This window comes from Mercenaria mercenaria, chromosome 14 (assembly GCF_021730395.1).
Source record: "Mercenaria mercenaria strain notata chromosome 14, MADL_Memer_1, whole genome shotgun sequence".
Taxonomy (NCBI): Eukaryota; Metazoa; Mollusca; class Bivalvia; order Venerida; family Veneridae; genus Mercenaria; species Mercenaria mercenaria.
In genome coordinates this window covers 48,999,675-49,012,965 of record NC_069374.1, presented here as the reverse complement: position 1 = coordinate 49,012,965, position 13,291 = coordinate 48,999,675, and the positions used below count along the sequence as shown (strand labels likewise).

The following is a 13,291-nucleotide window of genomic DNA, read 5'->3' as shown; positions in this document are numbered from 1 at the left end:
CACACGAAACTTTAGCCAGGATTTTCTATGTCCAAAAGGTGGCATAATTTGGCTAAAATGAATGTCAGAATTATAGGACTTGATGATATCAACTAGTTTTATAACCCTGAAGACACACATTAAGTTTCTAATCAATATCTGCATTAGTTACAGAGATTGACACTTACATGCAAAACTTTAACAAGAATTTTCTAAGGTCAAAAGCGGACATAATCTGACCAAAATACATGTTAGAGTCATGAGACATGACCCAGTAAAGTTGTTAATTGACCTAGAAAAATAAAAATAAGTTTTAAATCTATATGCCTTTAAAAGACAGCCGTATGTACTTATGTATGCAAAACTTTAACCAAGGTGTGACGCTGACGCCAGTGTGAGTAGAATAGCTAGACTATTCTCCGGATAGTCAAGCTAAAAATTTGTGTTTTGATGGTTCTCTCTTCCTGAAATTTGCATGCACATTTTCTTGTAAAACTGTAATCACTGACCGGGATGGGCTTGCAAGTGAGTTCTGGATTCCCAAGCCCAGATTGCTCTGGACATGTTAGAAACAAATGGGTTTTGCAAATTTGTTACATTATAAATCTCTAATGCAATCGTAACAGAATCTTAATTAACCTTATTATAACCAGAATAAACATATATGGCCCAGACACAGCACCTCTGTGCAAACCTCTCTTAGTTTTTGTTTCCACTCTGTCTTTGGTAACTTTTGGTAACCTATGGTCATCAAGAAGTTTACAAGTACTGATCAGAACAAGAGCTGGTCAAACACGATATGCCCTCGCTCCCCCCTCCCCACCCCACCCCCCTGATGCATTCAGTAATTGCACAAGGAACAGAAATTATATGATCACTGTAAACAAAACAAAGTCTTACTGTTCTGGTTCAATGTGACCTTGATCTTTGACCAACTGACCTCAAAATCAATAGGAGTTATCTGCTGGTCATGATGAACCTCTCTGGCATCTTTCATGACCCTTGGCCCAAGCATTCTCAAGTTATCGTCATGAAACTTTTTAACTGTTCCTGGCCAATGTGACCTTGAATTTGGACCTTATGACCTCAAAGTCAATGAGATTATCTGCTGGTAATGACCAACCTCCCTATCAACTTTAAAGTTTAATGATCCGAGGCCAAAGCTTCTTGAATTATCATCCGGAAATGGATTGGTCTACATACCGACTAACCAACTGACAAACATCTGCAAACTAATATACTCCTCCTTCTTCGAAGGGGGGCATAAGAAAACAAAACCTCCTCTTTATTTGTTTCCACTCTATGTCTTTGGTAACTTGGTAACCTATGGTCACCTTGACATACCAAGTATTTGAATTTAAGTTACAGTAACTGTCTTATTATAAAGTTTATGAGACACAGGGCATTTATTTGACTCTTGGAAGAATGTCAGTACAATTAGATCTATCTTTTCACAATTTTTTCTGAAGCAGTAATTTCAAAATTTCTCAAAATGAAATTTTGTGTGTGGATACATTAAACAGCTGCCTAGATGAAACTCAGAAATAAAATTGAGTCGCGCCATGAGAAAACCAACATAGTGGCATCTGTGCAGTCTGGTCAGGATCCATGCTGCTCGCTTTCAAGGCCTACAGCAATTAGAGAAACTGTTAGCGCAGTCTGGTCAGGATCCATGCTGGTCGCAAACCCACTATGTTGGTTTTCTCATGGCACAGCTCAAATGTTGTATGTTTAACAATGTTGATTTCTATATTTTGGGTCTAATGCTGTTTTTCAACAGTATTTCAGTTATTTAACAGCGGGCAGTTAACCTAACCAGTGCCCCTGGATTCTGTACCAGTACAAACTTGTTCTCCGCATGTAACTATCAACTTCCCCACATGAAACTGAGGTAAAATGTTACCAAGGTTACCAAAGACATGCAGTGGTAACAAATACAGATGTGTGTGCAGAGGTGATGTTTTTGGGCCATATCTAAGAATAAACACGTAATAGCTCGCAATATTTTATCACAGTGATAGTCTTTTGGACTGTTACAATCTTTTCAGACCTATTATGGATTCATTACGGACTCCTTTATGGATATATTATCGATGGCAAAATTTTGAGCAAGTTCAAAACTTTGCACCCTTGCCCCTGATGTCTAAACGGACACATCAGATGACTTACGGACGAGGTAGGAGTCCCACTAATGCATTAAGGATGCTATCCGGAATGCATCAACAAGCCTATCCTGGGACAGTGTAATTCTAGCTCAACCTTAAAATTGATAATACAGTATATTACTATGCCTTACCCTAATATCATTGATGAACGTTCCATTCAGGCCTTTGTCAGTAAGTATGAACTCAATTTCACCATTTTCATTCTGTTTGCCAAATATTTCAACGTGAGATCTTGATATGAAATTCTTGAGTACTGCGGAGTCCAAGTAATAGTCGTTGTGTTGTCCTCGACCAATACGAGTCAATCCCAAGTTTAATCTGAAAAGACATTAATTTTCAAAATAGCACTATATAATTATCAATTTCTTCAAAGCAGTCATATTTTGTTCAAAAGTTACTTTAAAAGGCCAGGAAAATATACTTGTGTTTATGGCTACCTGACCTACCCTAACATTCTGCTCCAACCCTAATGGATTTTTTCCACTTAATAAAATCAAGGAGTCAAACTGGAAGGAATTTAAATATTAAAAGTCAGAAATGGTACGAGGTCTGGATAAAAGAACTAAAGTAAATAATGAAAATATGACCAAGAATAAAATAATTCGCACTAAGTAACATTGTAAGGTTGCAGACAAAATTGATGTATCCGTGGCTTCAAATAATCATATTCTGTTTGCTGGATTTTTTTGAGTTTAAGGAGTACAAAATAATAATGGAGAAAAGTTTACCTCATCATAAAACTTAACCAAGAAATATAATATTTTCTTAGTCCAAAAGGGACCATAATTCTTGCAAAAAGCTGGATTAAGTGATGTTTCTAGCTGTACAGTCAGCTTTTGATGGTGAAAAGTGTTAGATTTAAAGCAACAGGTTTGATAGTTTAGGAGAAAAGCAGCTGCTGTCTCATCTAAACACAAAACATAACTAATAAATCTGATATTTTTAAGTCCAAATGGGGCCACAATTCTTGCAAAAGGCAGAATGAAGTATGTTTCTTGCTGTACAGAGTCAGCTATTAATGGTGACCAAGTGTTGAAAGTTTTAAAGCAATAGCTTTGTTAGTTTAGGAGAAAAACTGACCTAAAAACAAGAAGCTGCATTCAATAAACGCTTGATGCCCCCAGTGGCATCCTTGTCAATACAAAGCAACCTAAGTCCGAAACGAGGTAAAGTTCAAGGTTAAACTGAGGTCAGGTGATGTCTGAAGATGAGGTACGGTCACAGATTACATCTGCATTAGTATCAAGTCATTCTAGTAAGGGGTATTGATGCTAGACAAAACGGTCCCATTTGGTTAACCAAGAGATGGCCCATATAAAGCAACCTAAGTCCAAAATGAGGTCAAGGTCAAACTGAGGTCAGCTGATGTCTGAAGATGAGGAATGGTCACAGTACTCTGCATAGTATCAGCATTTAGTAGGGTATTGATGCTAACAAACGGTCCATTTGGTAACCTCGTACAGACGGACGAATGGATGGACAGACAGGACTATCACTACATGCCTCCCGCATCAGTTGCCTCCCGCATCAGTAGATGCCGGGGGCATAATAAAACTTAACAAGGCAACAACGAAGCAGAAGACGATCAAGAAGACGATGATGACAATAACAGTAAACTCATCACTTTTTTTTCCATAAAAATGAAAGGAGCTACAAATGATTGCAAAAAGTTACAATATATAGAGACCGTACTTAGTGGTCTGTGCGTAAATTTTATTTCATAAAAGATGAAAGTTACGTGCGCACCGATTTATTCAGTCTTTGACTTCCACTTTGGTTTGACGTTTGGGAAAAAAAGTTAATGTTGATTTTTTACGTGTGATGTAGTGGATTCGTCTGGCTGTCAGCGATATTTGGTACTTGTAGTGTTTGCAGAGAAGTATAACTTTCTATGAATCAATAACGATTTATTCGAATGAATGTTAGAAATATAAAAAGAGACTCGTGAATTGAGACGTGTTTATCTGTACTTTTATTTGGGATAGTTCGGTGGTGACAAATGACAGAAATACGAGTTTAAAGACTTCCACGAATATTTACTGGTACTGCCAGTTTTGAAGTGTATGTACTGAATAAATTGTGTAGAAAAATTTGGAGAAAAGAGACCTGGGATTCAATTAAAAAAGTTGCATTATATATTCAGTTACAAAATATCGTTGTAAGTTTACAGGAGTTGCTTCCCTTCATGTATAGTTTGTTTTAACATTAAGAAATGAATCAAAGTTGTATCTTTGCAAATATTTTACAGTTAGATTTATGAATACAGTATTTTTCTATACTTATACCATTTGAAAGCATTTATTATTTTCTTTGATAAAATTTGAATGATTTAAAATAAAACTCTTATGTTATCTTGATATCATTTTTTTTTTATTTCAGACTGCTTCACAGTCATATCGTCATTGGATATTGTGTTTTTCTCATTTCGAAGCAAGGTGATGGTAACTTTAATTTAGTGTACTTGTTATTGGTAAAATTTACTGATAAAATATTCAGTTTTCTTTAAAATGTTGATTTAATTATTTTAGATGTTTCTTTTCCATATATAAAGGGAGGTAATGTCTTTTTAAATAAATATTAATTGACCAGTTTAACTAGTAATTCAGCTTTAAATATATTCAAGTATAATGATAAAACTAACATAACTGTGACATTAACTTCAGTTCACTTGTCCCCTGCCAATATTGTTCGGGAGTAAAATTATTTGTGTGAGGAAGCTATCCAGGTGGCTTGTAAATCAGATCAGTGGTTCCACCAAGGTGTCCACGCATATGTGAAGCAATGCCTAGAGGGGCACTTCCATAAAGAGAAGCTGGCAAAGTGAACTTTGGAGCAAAGTTGTGTCAGTATTACTATATATGACTGTAAACAGGTCTAATAAATGTAACATGTATATTTTGTGATAATGGAGATTTCATTTCTTTATCTACAGTGAAGAACTCTCATATGCATCTCTACTGTTGTGGATTCCTTAATGTGTAAGAAAATGTTGGAGAAAAAAAATTTGTCCTGAACAGTTATGAAGGTACTGTATTTTTTATAAAGGCTTTCTGTATTTTCAATATTGAGTGGGACAGTATCAGTATTTATAGTTTTTTTCCTCACATTCACTTTTCTTTAATGCTATAGCTTTGAAATTTAAAATATATTTGTGATCAAAAGCTGAGCCTGAACTTCAAGAACCATACGCTAACACTTGCGCACAAGTGTTAAAGGCACAGATGGTGCTCTTAGTTTTATAATGATTTTATATTTCTTTTTGTCAAGCATGTTCAAAAGCAATGTTTCATACAATGAAAGGTCTTTGAAAAAAATATTTTTTAAGATCAATACTTTTTATCTCAAGCTTAACAAAATCTGATGGCAAAATTGATAACTTAAATCTTAGTAGTCTAAGTTTCTATGAAAAATATATACTTGGATTGTGAAGTTATAATCATGATTTTGTGCATAAGCATTGTCTTATTTAATGAAATATTTTTTTATAAGAAGCGACTGCTTCTTTTCTATCTTTCAGGCTGCAGCATGTGAATATTATTAGCTGTGACAAGACCTGAAAGATTCTGCATTATTAACCCTTAGCCTGCTAAATTTCTATAATGGACTGGCCCATGATTCAATTTGGGCAATACCACTTATTATTCAAAGGGATGTTTGCTGAAAATTTACTGACTGAACAGCGAACAGTGCAGACCATGATCAGACTGCACGGATGTGCAGGCTGATCTTGGTCTGCACTGGTCGCAAAGGCAGAATCATCTGCCGCCAGCAAGCTAAGGGTTAAGGTATATGCATTTGCTTAATATAGTCAAAATAAGGAATTATGACTGTCTACCCGTGTGTATGGGGAGACACATTGTTTTTGGCTTCCTTGTCTGTCTGTCCAGCTTTCATAGATCAAATGGCTGGACAGATTTCGACAAAACTGCAGAATAGCGATTAGTACCAACCTTAGTTATGCATGTCATTAGCACATTCAGCTTCACGCACAAAATAGCCATTAGATGTTTTCCTTTCATGACAGATGCTTTCATTAAAAGGTGTTTTCAAAACATAATTTATTTGACATAACATACTAAGTTTCAGAAAAAGAACTAAGTTAGAAATAGGTATTACTATATTTTTTTTTAAGAATTTTCTCACATGACTGCAATTTGTAAATACTGAATTATGTTGCTAACATAGAATTGTAATGAAAATTACAACCTGTTTATATGTATTTTTATTAGGGAAGATTATGGCTATATTACATTCCTTTCAGTTCAGTTCAGAAGTAATAAACTCCCCATAAAAAATAAAATGATACATTTCTATACTGTGTCTTGATAAATGTGATAAAGCTTTCATCATTTCATGAGTATGTTTTCTTAGATTAATCAGTAGGATCACCAGTGAAATACTGAGTTAAATGCTTTCAGCTTGATAGAAGGTCGATACAAAAATGTTCTATTACAATTTGCAACACCAGACATTGTAGTTGAGCACTTTTCTTGTAAGAGAGTTTTCCAGTTTAATATTGAAATTTATGTTTTTGAAATTCTTCTGGTACATGTGTATTTAATATTTCCTTGAATGCTAACTATGGAAAACATGTTGATACTAAAACAATGTTTTGTTACTAGCATTACAATCAGGTTACTGTTTTGGACAGGTTTTGATGCAGAAGTTTAACATCGTACTATCTAACAAAACATTTGAGTTAGTCAGATTTAAGTACAGCAATACAATACAATAAGTAATAGAAAGAACATTGAAACTCTCGGGTGAACGATTTTTACGCGGGGGTTGGGGGGGGGGGGGCATAGCCCCCCGCGTAAAAATCGTTTACCCGAGAGTTTCAATGTTCTTTCTGTTTTGTATCATAGCCATCCATATATGGTAGTTGTAGGCGTTCCACATTGCCATATACAGCAGTTCAAGTGAGTACTTAAAATCCTTGCTTTACAAGTGTGTAAAGCCCTGGTAAAATAAACCAATGCGAGAGCAGAAAATCAATAAAATACACTTCGCTGTCTACTGTTCCAGACACACTGGCATACTTTCCTAGCGTGCAGGTATTAAATACCTGCATGCTTTTAGTTACCGCACCCTGTACTTTTTATACTGTATACGCTTTACATGCACCAAATTTGTTAAGAAAAAACACTGAGCTATGATACAATTATACATTTCTGTATTAGGTGGATGTCACTTCTGCCTAATATTGCCTGTAGAAACAGATCTGACTGTAGAAGATATTCACAAGATTTCAATTCCTTCCTTTAAGTCTAGTTTTATTGACCAGTCTGCTTTTTCTACTAGATTTATCACTTTTGACAATGTGTCCATCTTGAAATGTTTCTTCACGAGATACCAGTTGAGAAGGCAGAGATTTATGACTGGACGAAGTTCGTTCGAGTCCTTTTTGGGAACTAGAAATAATGTACTGTAAAAACCTGTCATTGAATCTTTTTTCTCGACTTTTTCTCTTGCATTTTTGCTTAAAAGATTCTCGATTTCTTTTGCAAGTAAATTTTGTTGTGTCAAAGGTAATTTTGTTTGCTTTATGCCTTGAAATTGAGGTTTCTGGTGAAATTCTAGTTTGTAACCGTCTTGAAAAATTTCTAGAACACATCTGTCTGAGGTCACACTTTGCCATTCTTTTAAGAAAAGTGAAAGCCGACCTCCCATCGATATCTCGGGACAATTTGCTATAATATTTACCTGGTCATTGTCTAGTTGGCTTGTCAGCTTTTGTGCTGCTGCCTTTGTAAGTTTGAGAGGATCTGCCCTGCCCATATCCTTTTTTGGAGTCTCTCTCTGTTTGGTAGCTTTGGAATACGAAAATTATTCCATCTGTCACGGTTGTAACTGCGGGAATTTGTACTGAAACCGCTACCACTATTTCGTGTAGGTTTTGTACTGTCATATCTAGCATGTTTATGCGCTTGAGGCTGAGAATTGTCAGGCAATTTTCTCTTTTTAACCTCAAGAATCTTCCAGTTGTTTTTTCTTCTCTTTTCTGGATTTCAGTAGTTCTTCTAGACCTTTGCCAAAAACACCTTCACCTGACAAAGGGAGATTAGAAAACTGTGAAGCATCTTCCAGTTCATACAATGCAGTGTCACACATAGCTGTTGTGCATCTAACAATGTGATGAAAAGCCCCAAAACGTCCTATTTGGTCTAGGCACTTAGTGGTCATTGCAAAAATGTTTTGGACATGTTCAATAGTTTGTTCTTTGTCACATTTGTCCTTGGAAATATTTTCAACCAAAGAACCTAGACTCTGCTGAATGTATAATTGCATAACAATACCGAGTCGACTAGCTTGTTGACTTTTATATGTTATTTTTTCAATCATTTTACAAGGTTGAGAAAAAAGAGCTTTTTGTGTATTCTTAGAAAAAGATGCTTTAGATCCATGCCTTTTCACTAGGCAGCTATCAACTAAACTGTCTAGGGAAGGAACTTCCAGGTACTTGTCAGTGTCAGAGTCTACAGGAAAGTGCTCAAAATTATCTTCATTAAAAGCAGTCAAAGAATTTGGAGACTCAGTTCTGTAGTTACTGTTCAACACCTCCTTTTGAGAAGTGTCAATAGAAATTCCAGATTTCTCATCCTGTTTCTTGAGAACAGCATCCTCACCGAAAATGTCATACAAACACTTCTGAGTTGAGCTGGACAATTTACTGGTATCACAATTTTCACTGTCACTGACAGGGTCCTACTCAGAGTCAGAATTTGAGAAACGTCCCTCTGCTCTAATCGAGATATCGTCCTCTTGAGAGCTGTTACTGTCTGATATATAATGTTTACTTCTTGACTTCTGTCTTTGTGACGAAGTAGAACTTGAGGCTGTCTCTGTGACAGCTGATTTTTGCAACAATAAGTATAATTTGTTTGTCAAATTAGCAAATTTTTCATTCCAAGCTTTTTCTAAATGTTTGTACTTGGATGGTTTGCGCTTCTCTCTTTCGTATGTGAGGAATTTTCATCTTATGAAGACACAGGTGGTTTGTCCACGTCGACATGTTGTTGACCGGGTGACCTTTGTGCCGGCGTAAGTTCATATTCTGAATCTCCTGCCCCGTTGAAACAGTTCTCTTTCTCCTCCGCCATCACAACTTACTCAAACTGGTATCTTCTTATACCTTCTAACGTAGTTGAACAAAATTTTATTACTAGAGCGAATAGTTTTCAGAGCCCTGACTTGGAAGACGCCAAAAAATTGAATGACTTTCTCGGAAGTGAAACGGTGTTAGGGTTAAAATTCACTTCCATTCTAGGGCGAGTTTAAATTCTGACACAGGTCCGGAATCCGTACCGTATATTAGGTAGGTATTCTTATTTACGAAATGAAAATGTTAAATTTACTTACCCTCTTCTGGGCCCCAGTGACATGTTCATTTTATTTTTAGATACAAACAAATTTATGTTTTGTGACACTGAAGAAATGAACTCTATTCAGGTATCATTTCATGTATCTAGCATTATGCTGCTTTCTCCTTGATTCGAGCCTCTTAAATCTTTTAGAGGTGTGCAAATTTTTGTAAACCTGTTCAATTAAATAATTTTTGTTTTTTGTTGCAAAAATATTTGCATTTAACAATGGGCAATAAGAATTACAATGTTATCATCTTTTATATGTACTTTTTTGCATGAGACTGAAGGAGGTGAAACTCCACATCATTTTAAAACTTTCTCATCGATTCGAGCCCTCTGTTTGGAAGGTCATTAAATGTTTATGTTTGCATATTCTATTTCCATAAAGCAAATTTCTATCAAGTTTGACTTCTTGTTCACTCGTTACAACAGTCGAAATATGCTCGGGGTGCTTTTAATTTGAAATTTGGGCTCACAATATTACCCACTATGTAATTTCCTTTTGAAATAGGTAATTTTAGATGCAAAAATTTAAAATAGGTATTTCATCAATTTTTCAGTGGTTTTATGACTAATATTTTCCAAGGCATTTTAAAATGTAAATGACAAAAGTTTCTGATGGAAGAACATGCTACATGAGCATGAATTTTACTAAAACACAAGGGCTCGAATCGATGAGAAAGCTCGAATTGACGAGAAACAGGCATATAAATGAAAATATGACAGCTGAAAAGGTTGTAAAATTGTCCGGTTATAAAATCTGGGTCGCCAACCAGTAGCGTGTAAATGTCAGTCTGCACATGATTCATGAAATTGACTGCCTTGCAGTCGGAAACTAGTCCAACTAAATGAACGCGAGCCAAGATATTGTGATAATTTTTACATAGGTCAATATCTTTCCTCCATGTACAACAGCATAGAAAGTACCTTTTATGTGTCGAGTCTTCCGTGCTGTTTTCTGAGTGTAAGGCTCAACACAGACATGGTGATTTTTAAATCGCATTCTAACTACTAAAAAACAAAAATATTAGTGAAATTTTAAGATATCTGAAAAGAATATCCATTTTTTCCTTCAATTCAATTGATGTTTATGTCAAACACTAGTTTGCCACTGTTTTAAACAACACACCCTAAAGTTTACACAAATTTTACATGGCTCCGATTCGTGTAATGTGATCGATAACGACCAACTGCACTGTCAGCGTGTGCCGAGTGTAATGGCGGACGTGTAAATACAGCGAGGTAGCCAAACTGAAACATTTAGTGTTCACGCTTTATTAACATGTTTAACTGTTATGTTTAAACCATAAAATGATTCAGTTTTATTATGTTTTACGATTTCATCGTTATTATGTTTTACGATTTCATCGTGTAACTATATTGCCTGATTGTGTTTTTACCTAAATCTAATTATAACACAGGAACGGTTGTTCTTGGTTTTGACGTAAAGAGAGGGATTATGACCTATCACTAAAATATCTCAGCATCACTTCCGACGTCAAATTATTTGGACTAGTCGGAAACTTGAGACTATTAGCAAAACAGATTTCTAGAAGCATATTACCACACTTTAAACACAACTGTACCTCATTGTATCAGGAACTTTGGAACAGGTTGCTTGTGACCCAATTCTTCGTAACTGAAATATCCAATCGTCAGCCATGATCTGGTCGCCTTCCACCTGCAGATCCTCCGGATCCGACATCACAAGATTCACTTGCAATGAAATTTAGCCTTAGCTGATGGTGAATAACGAAAATGGGGGAAAAGAAACTTGAGATTATAGTGATTTTAACCCTTAAATTACCAAGTTTACTTCAGTTAAAGCAAATTACGTTTACAAATGACAGTTGTGCACTTTTTAGCGGGGTACCCAGACTGACCAATTATTCACTAATGAAATACGCTAAAGAAAATCAAACACCAAAAAGAAGACGAGGGTGTGTATGTGTTTTTAAAAATAGGCAGTGGCTACGATTACGGTACCGTAATCCTAGCCTCCGGTTCTAGGATTACGGAAGTTCCGTATTTCTAGACAACCCTATGAGAATAGGCTAGGATTACGGAAGTATTTAAGAGGCATCAAATTTATGTTAGGACATGCATAAATGACACTGTAAACTTACTCATTTCACTTAATTTCACTAAATTTTTCGTGCTATCGATCGGCCGTTTTGGGTTAGTATAATCTTAATGGCGATGGGCGGAAATATAGAATTATCTATGTTTCGTATATACCTGCATTTTTTTCATCAAGTCACCACAAATGGTCTTTAATAACATACAATGGTTATAAATCATAAAATTCAAAGTATAGAATTTTTTTTAAATCTAACTTTGACACTCATATTTCTAATATATTTCCGCGCGCCGCCATTAAGTTTATACTAACCCAAAACGGCGGATAGAAAACACGAAATAATAAGGCAGGCATGAAAAATTAAGTGAAATAAGTAAGTTTACAACATCATTTATGCGTGTCCTAACATATACTTTATGCCTCTTAAAATACTTCCGTAGTCCTAGCCTATCCTCATAGGGTTGTCTAGGAATACGGAACTCCCGTAATCCTAGAACCGGAGGCTAGGATTACGGTACCGTAATCGTAGCCACTGCCTTAAAAATATTTTTGGGATGAGAGAACATGGTTATTTTGATTTTAAGTCGATGCAATAAGGCCTAACTAAATGGGAGCCGTTTGGTCTAGTCGCGTAATGGCTGTCAGATATTGGAATAGACTCTTCCACGCGTTAAATACTACATATTAACGACTGAACCCAAGAACTATAACACGCCAGGTATAAAATAAGTGAAAGATAGCAATTGCTGATTGGCTGAGTGTATATATCGATGTAAACGTCACGTAGAGCTCCCTTTTATTTTAGATATGTTTTTTTTTTGTTTTGTTTTTTGTCGGCTGCTAGATGGAATTTACAAAAGCATTACTGTTTAGATATTTCTTTAAAAAAAAATAAAGAAATAAAACTAAAAATAAAGAAAGTTACACACCATTCAGTATCCTTAAACCAAAAAAGCTGAATGTGTTAGAAAAAATGATGGAGATACATTAGTAATTTGACCCACTGGATACAGTGGATATGGAAAGCCATTAATGTATGAAGTTTTGCAGAAGATTTCAATTAGTTATACCTAATTACAATTCTGTTATCAATACTAGATACCTGCGTAGAAAGGGAATGATTTAAGTTACCAGTAGATCTAGATTTCTATACCTATTCTACAATATGGACAATATAGCTGACTGGAAGCGCTTATCAGTTGTGTATTGTTTAAACCTTCAAAGTTGTAGTTAACTTGTTATGTTAGGTGATTGAACAATCCTTTCAGGATTAATAAGACAATGTACATATACTGTATGCATTCAATACCAAGGTTTAACCCGAGCTACACATTTCTCTTTGGGAAAGCCTAGCTATTTTCAGATTAGCATTCGCGCGGTGGATTATGGTATTCGTACAGAAATCTGTACGTTTTTAATCGGTTTGTAACTGACTCTGTATTCAATAAGACAGATCAGTGTAACAGACTAGTATTTGAACAATAATTTTTCACTTGGCATGGCAACAGAGGTCTAAATTAAAGTTAGTTTCTGTTTAAATTTCATTGTGGATATATTTGTGACATTTGGGTAGGAAAAATGGGACAGCAGGTTGTATTTGGTGAAGTGAATCTCATGTGTAGTATGAGAAGTACTTCCAGGTCACAGCAGTGTGATTTTGATGTCAGTTTACAGTAAGCAAATGTGACCGGAGAAATCTCTCT

The 13,291-nt window shown here is 35.5% G+C and overlaps 1 protein-coding gene across 1 annotated transcript in view; it reads right to left on the bottom strand.

Moving 5' to 3' along the window:
* LOC123527519 (ABC transporter F family member 4-like) overlaps nt 1-11,390 on the bottom strand; it is a 182,739-nt gene extending 171,349 nt beyond the window's left edge. The window contains exons 1-2 of the mRNA XM_053522615.1: nt 11,095-11,390; nt 2,276-2,462 (exon numbers count right to left, since the gene is read on the bottom strand). Coding sequence (XP_053378590.1) covers nt 2,276-2,462; nt 11,095-11,213 — 306 coding nt within the window. The 5' untranslated portion in view covers nt 11,214-11,390. The remainder of the gene's footprint in view (nt 1-2,275; nt 2,463-11,094) is intronic.
* Between the last annotated feature and the right edge of the window lie 1,901 nt (nt 11,391-13,291).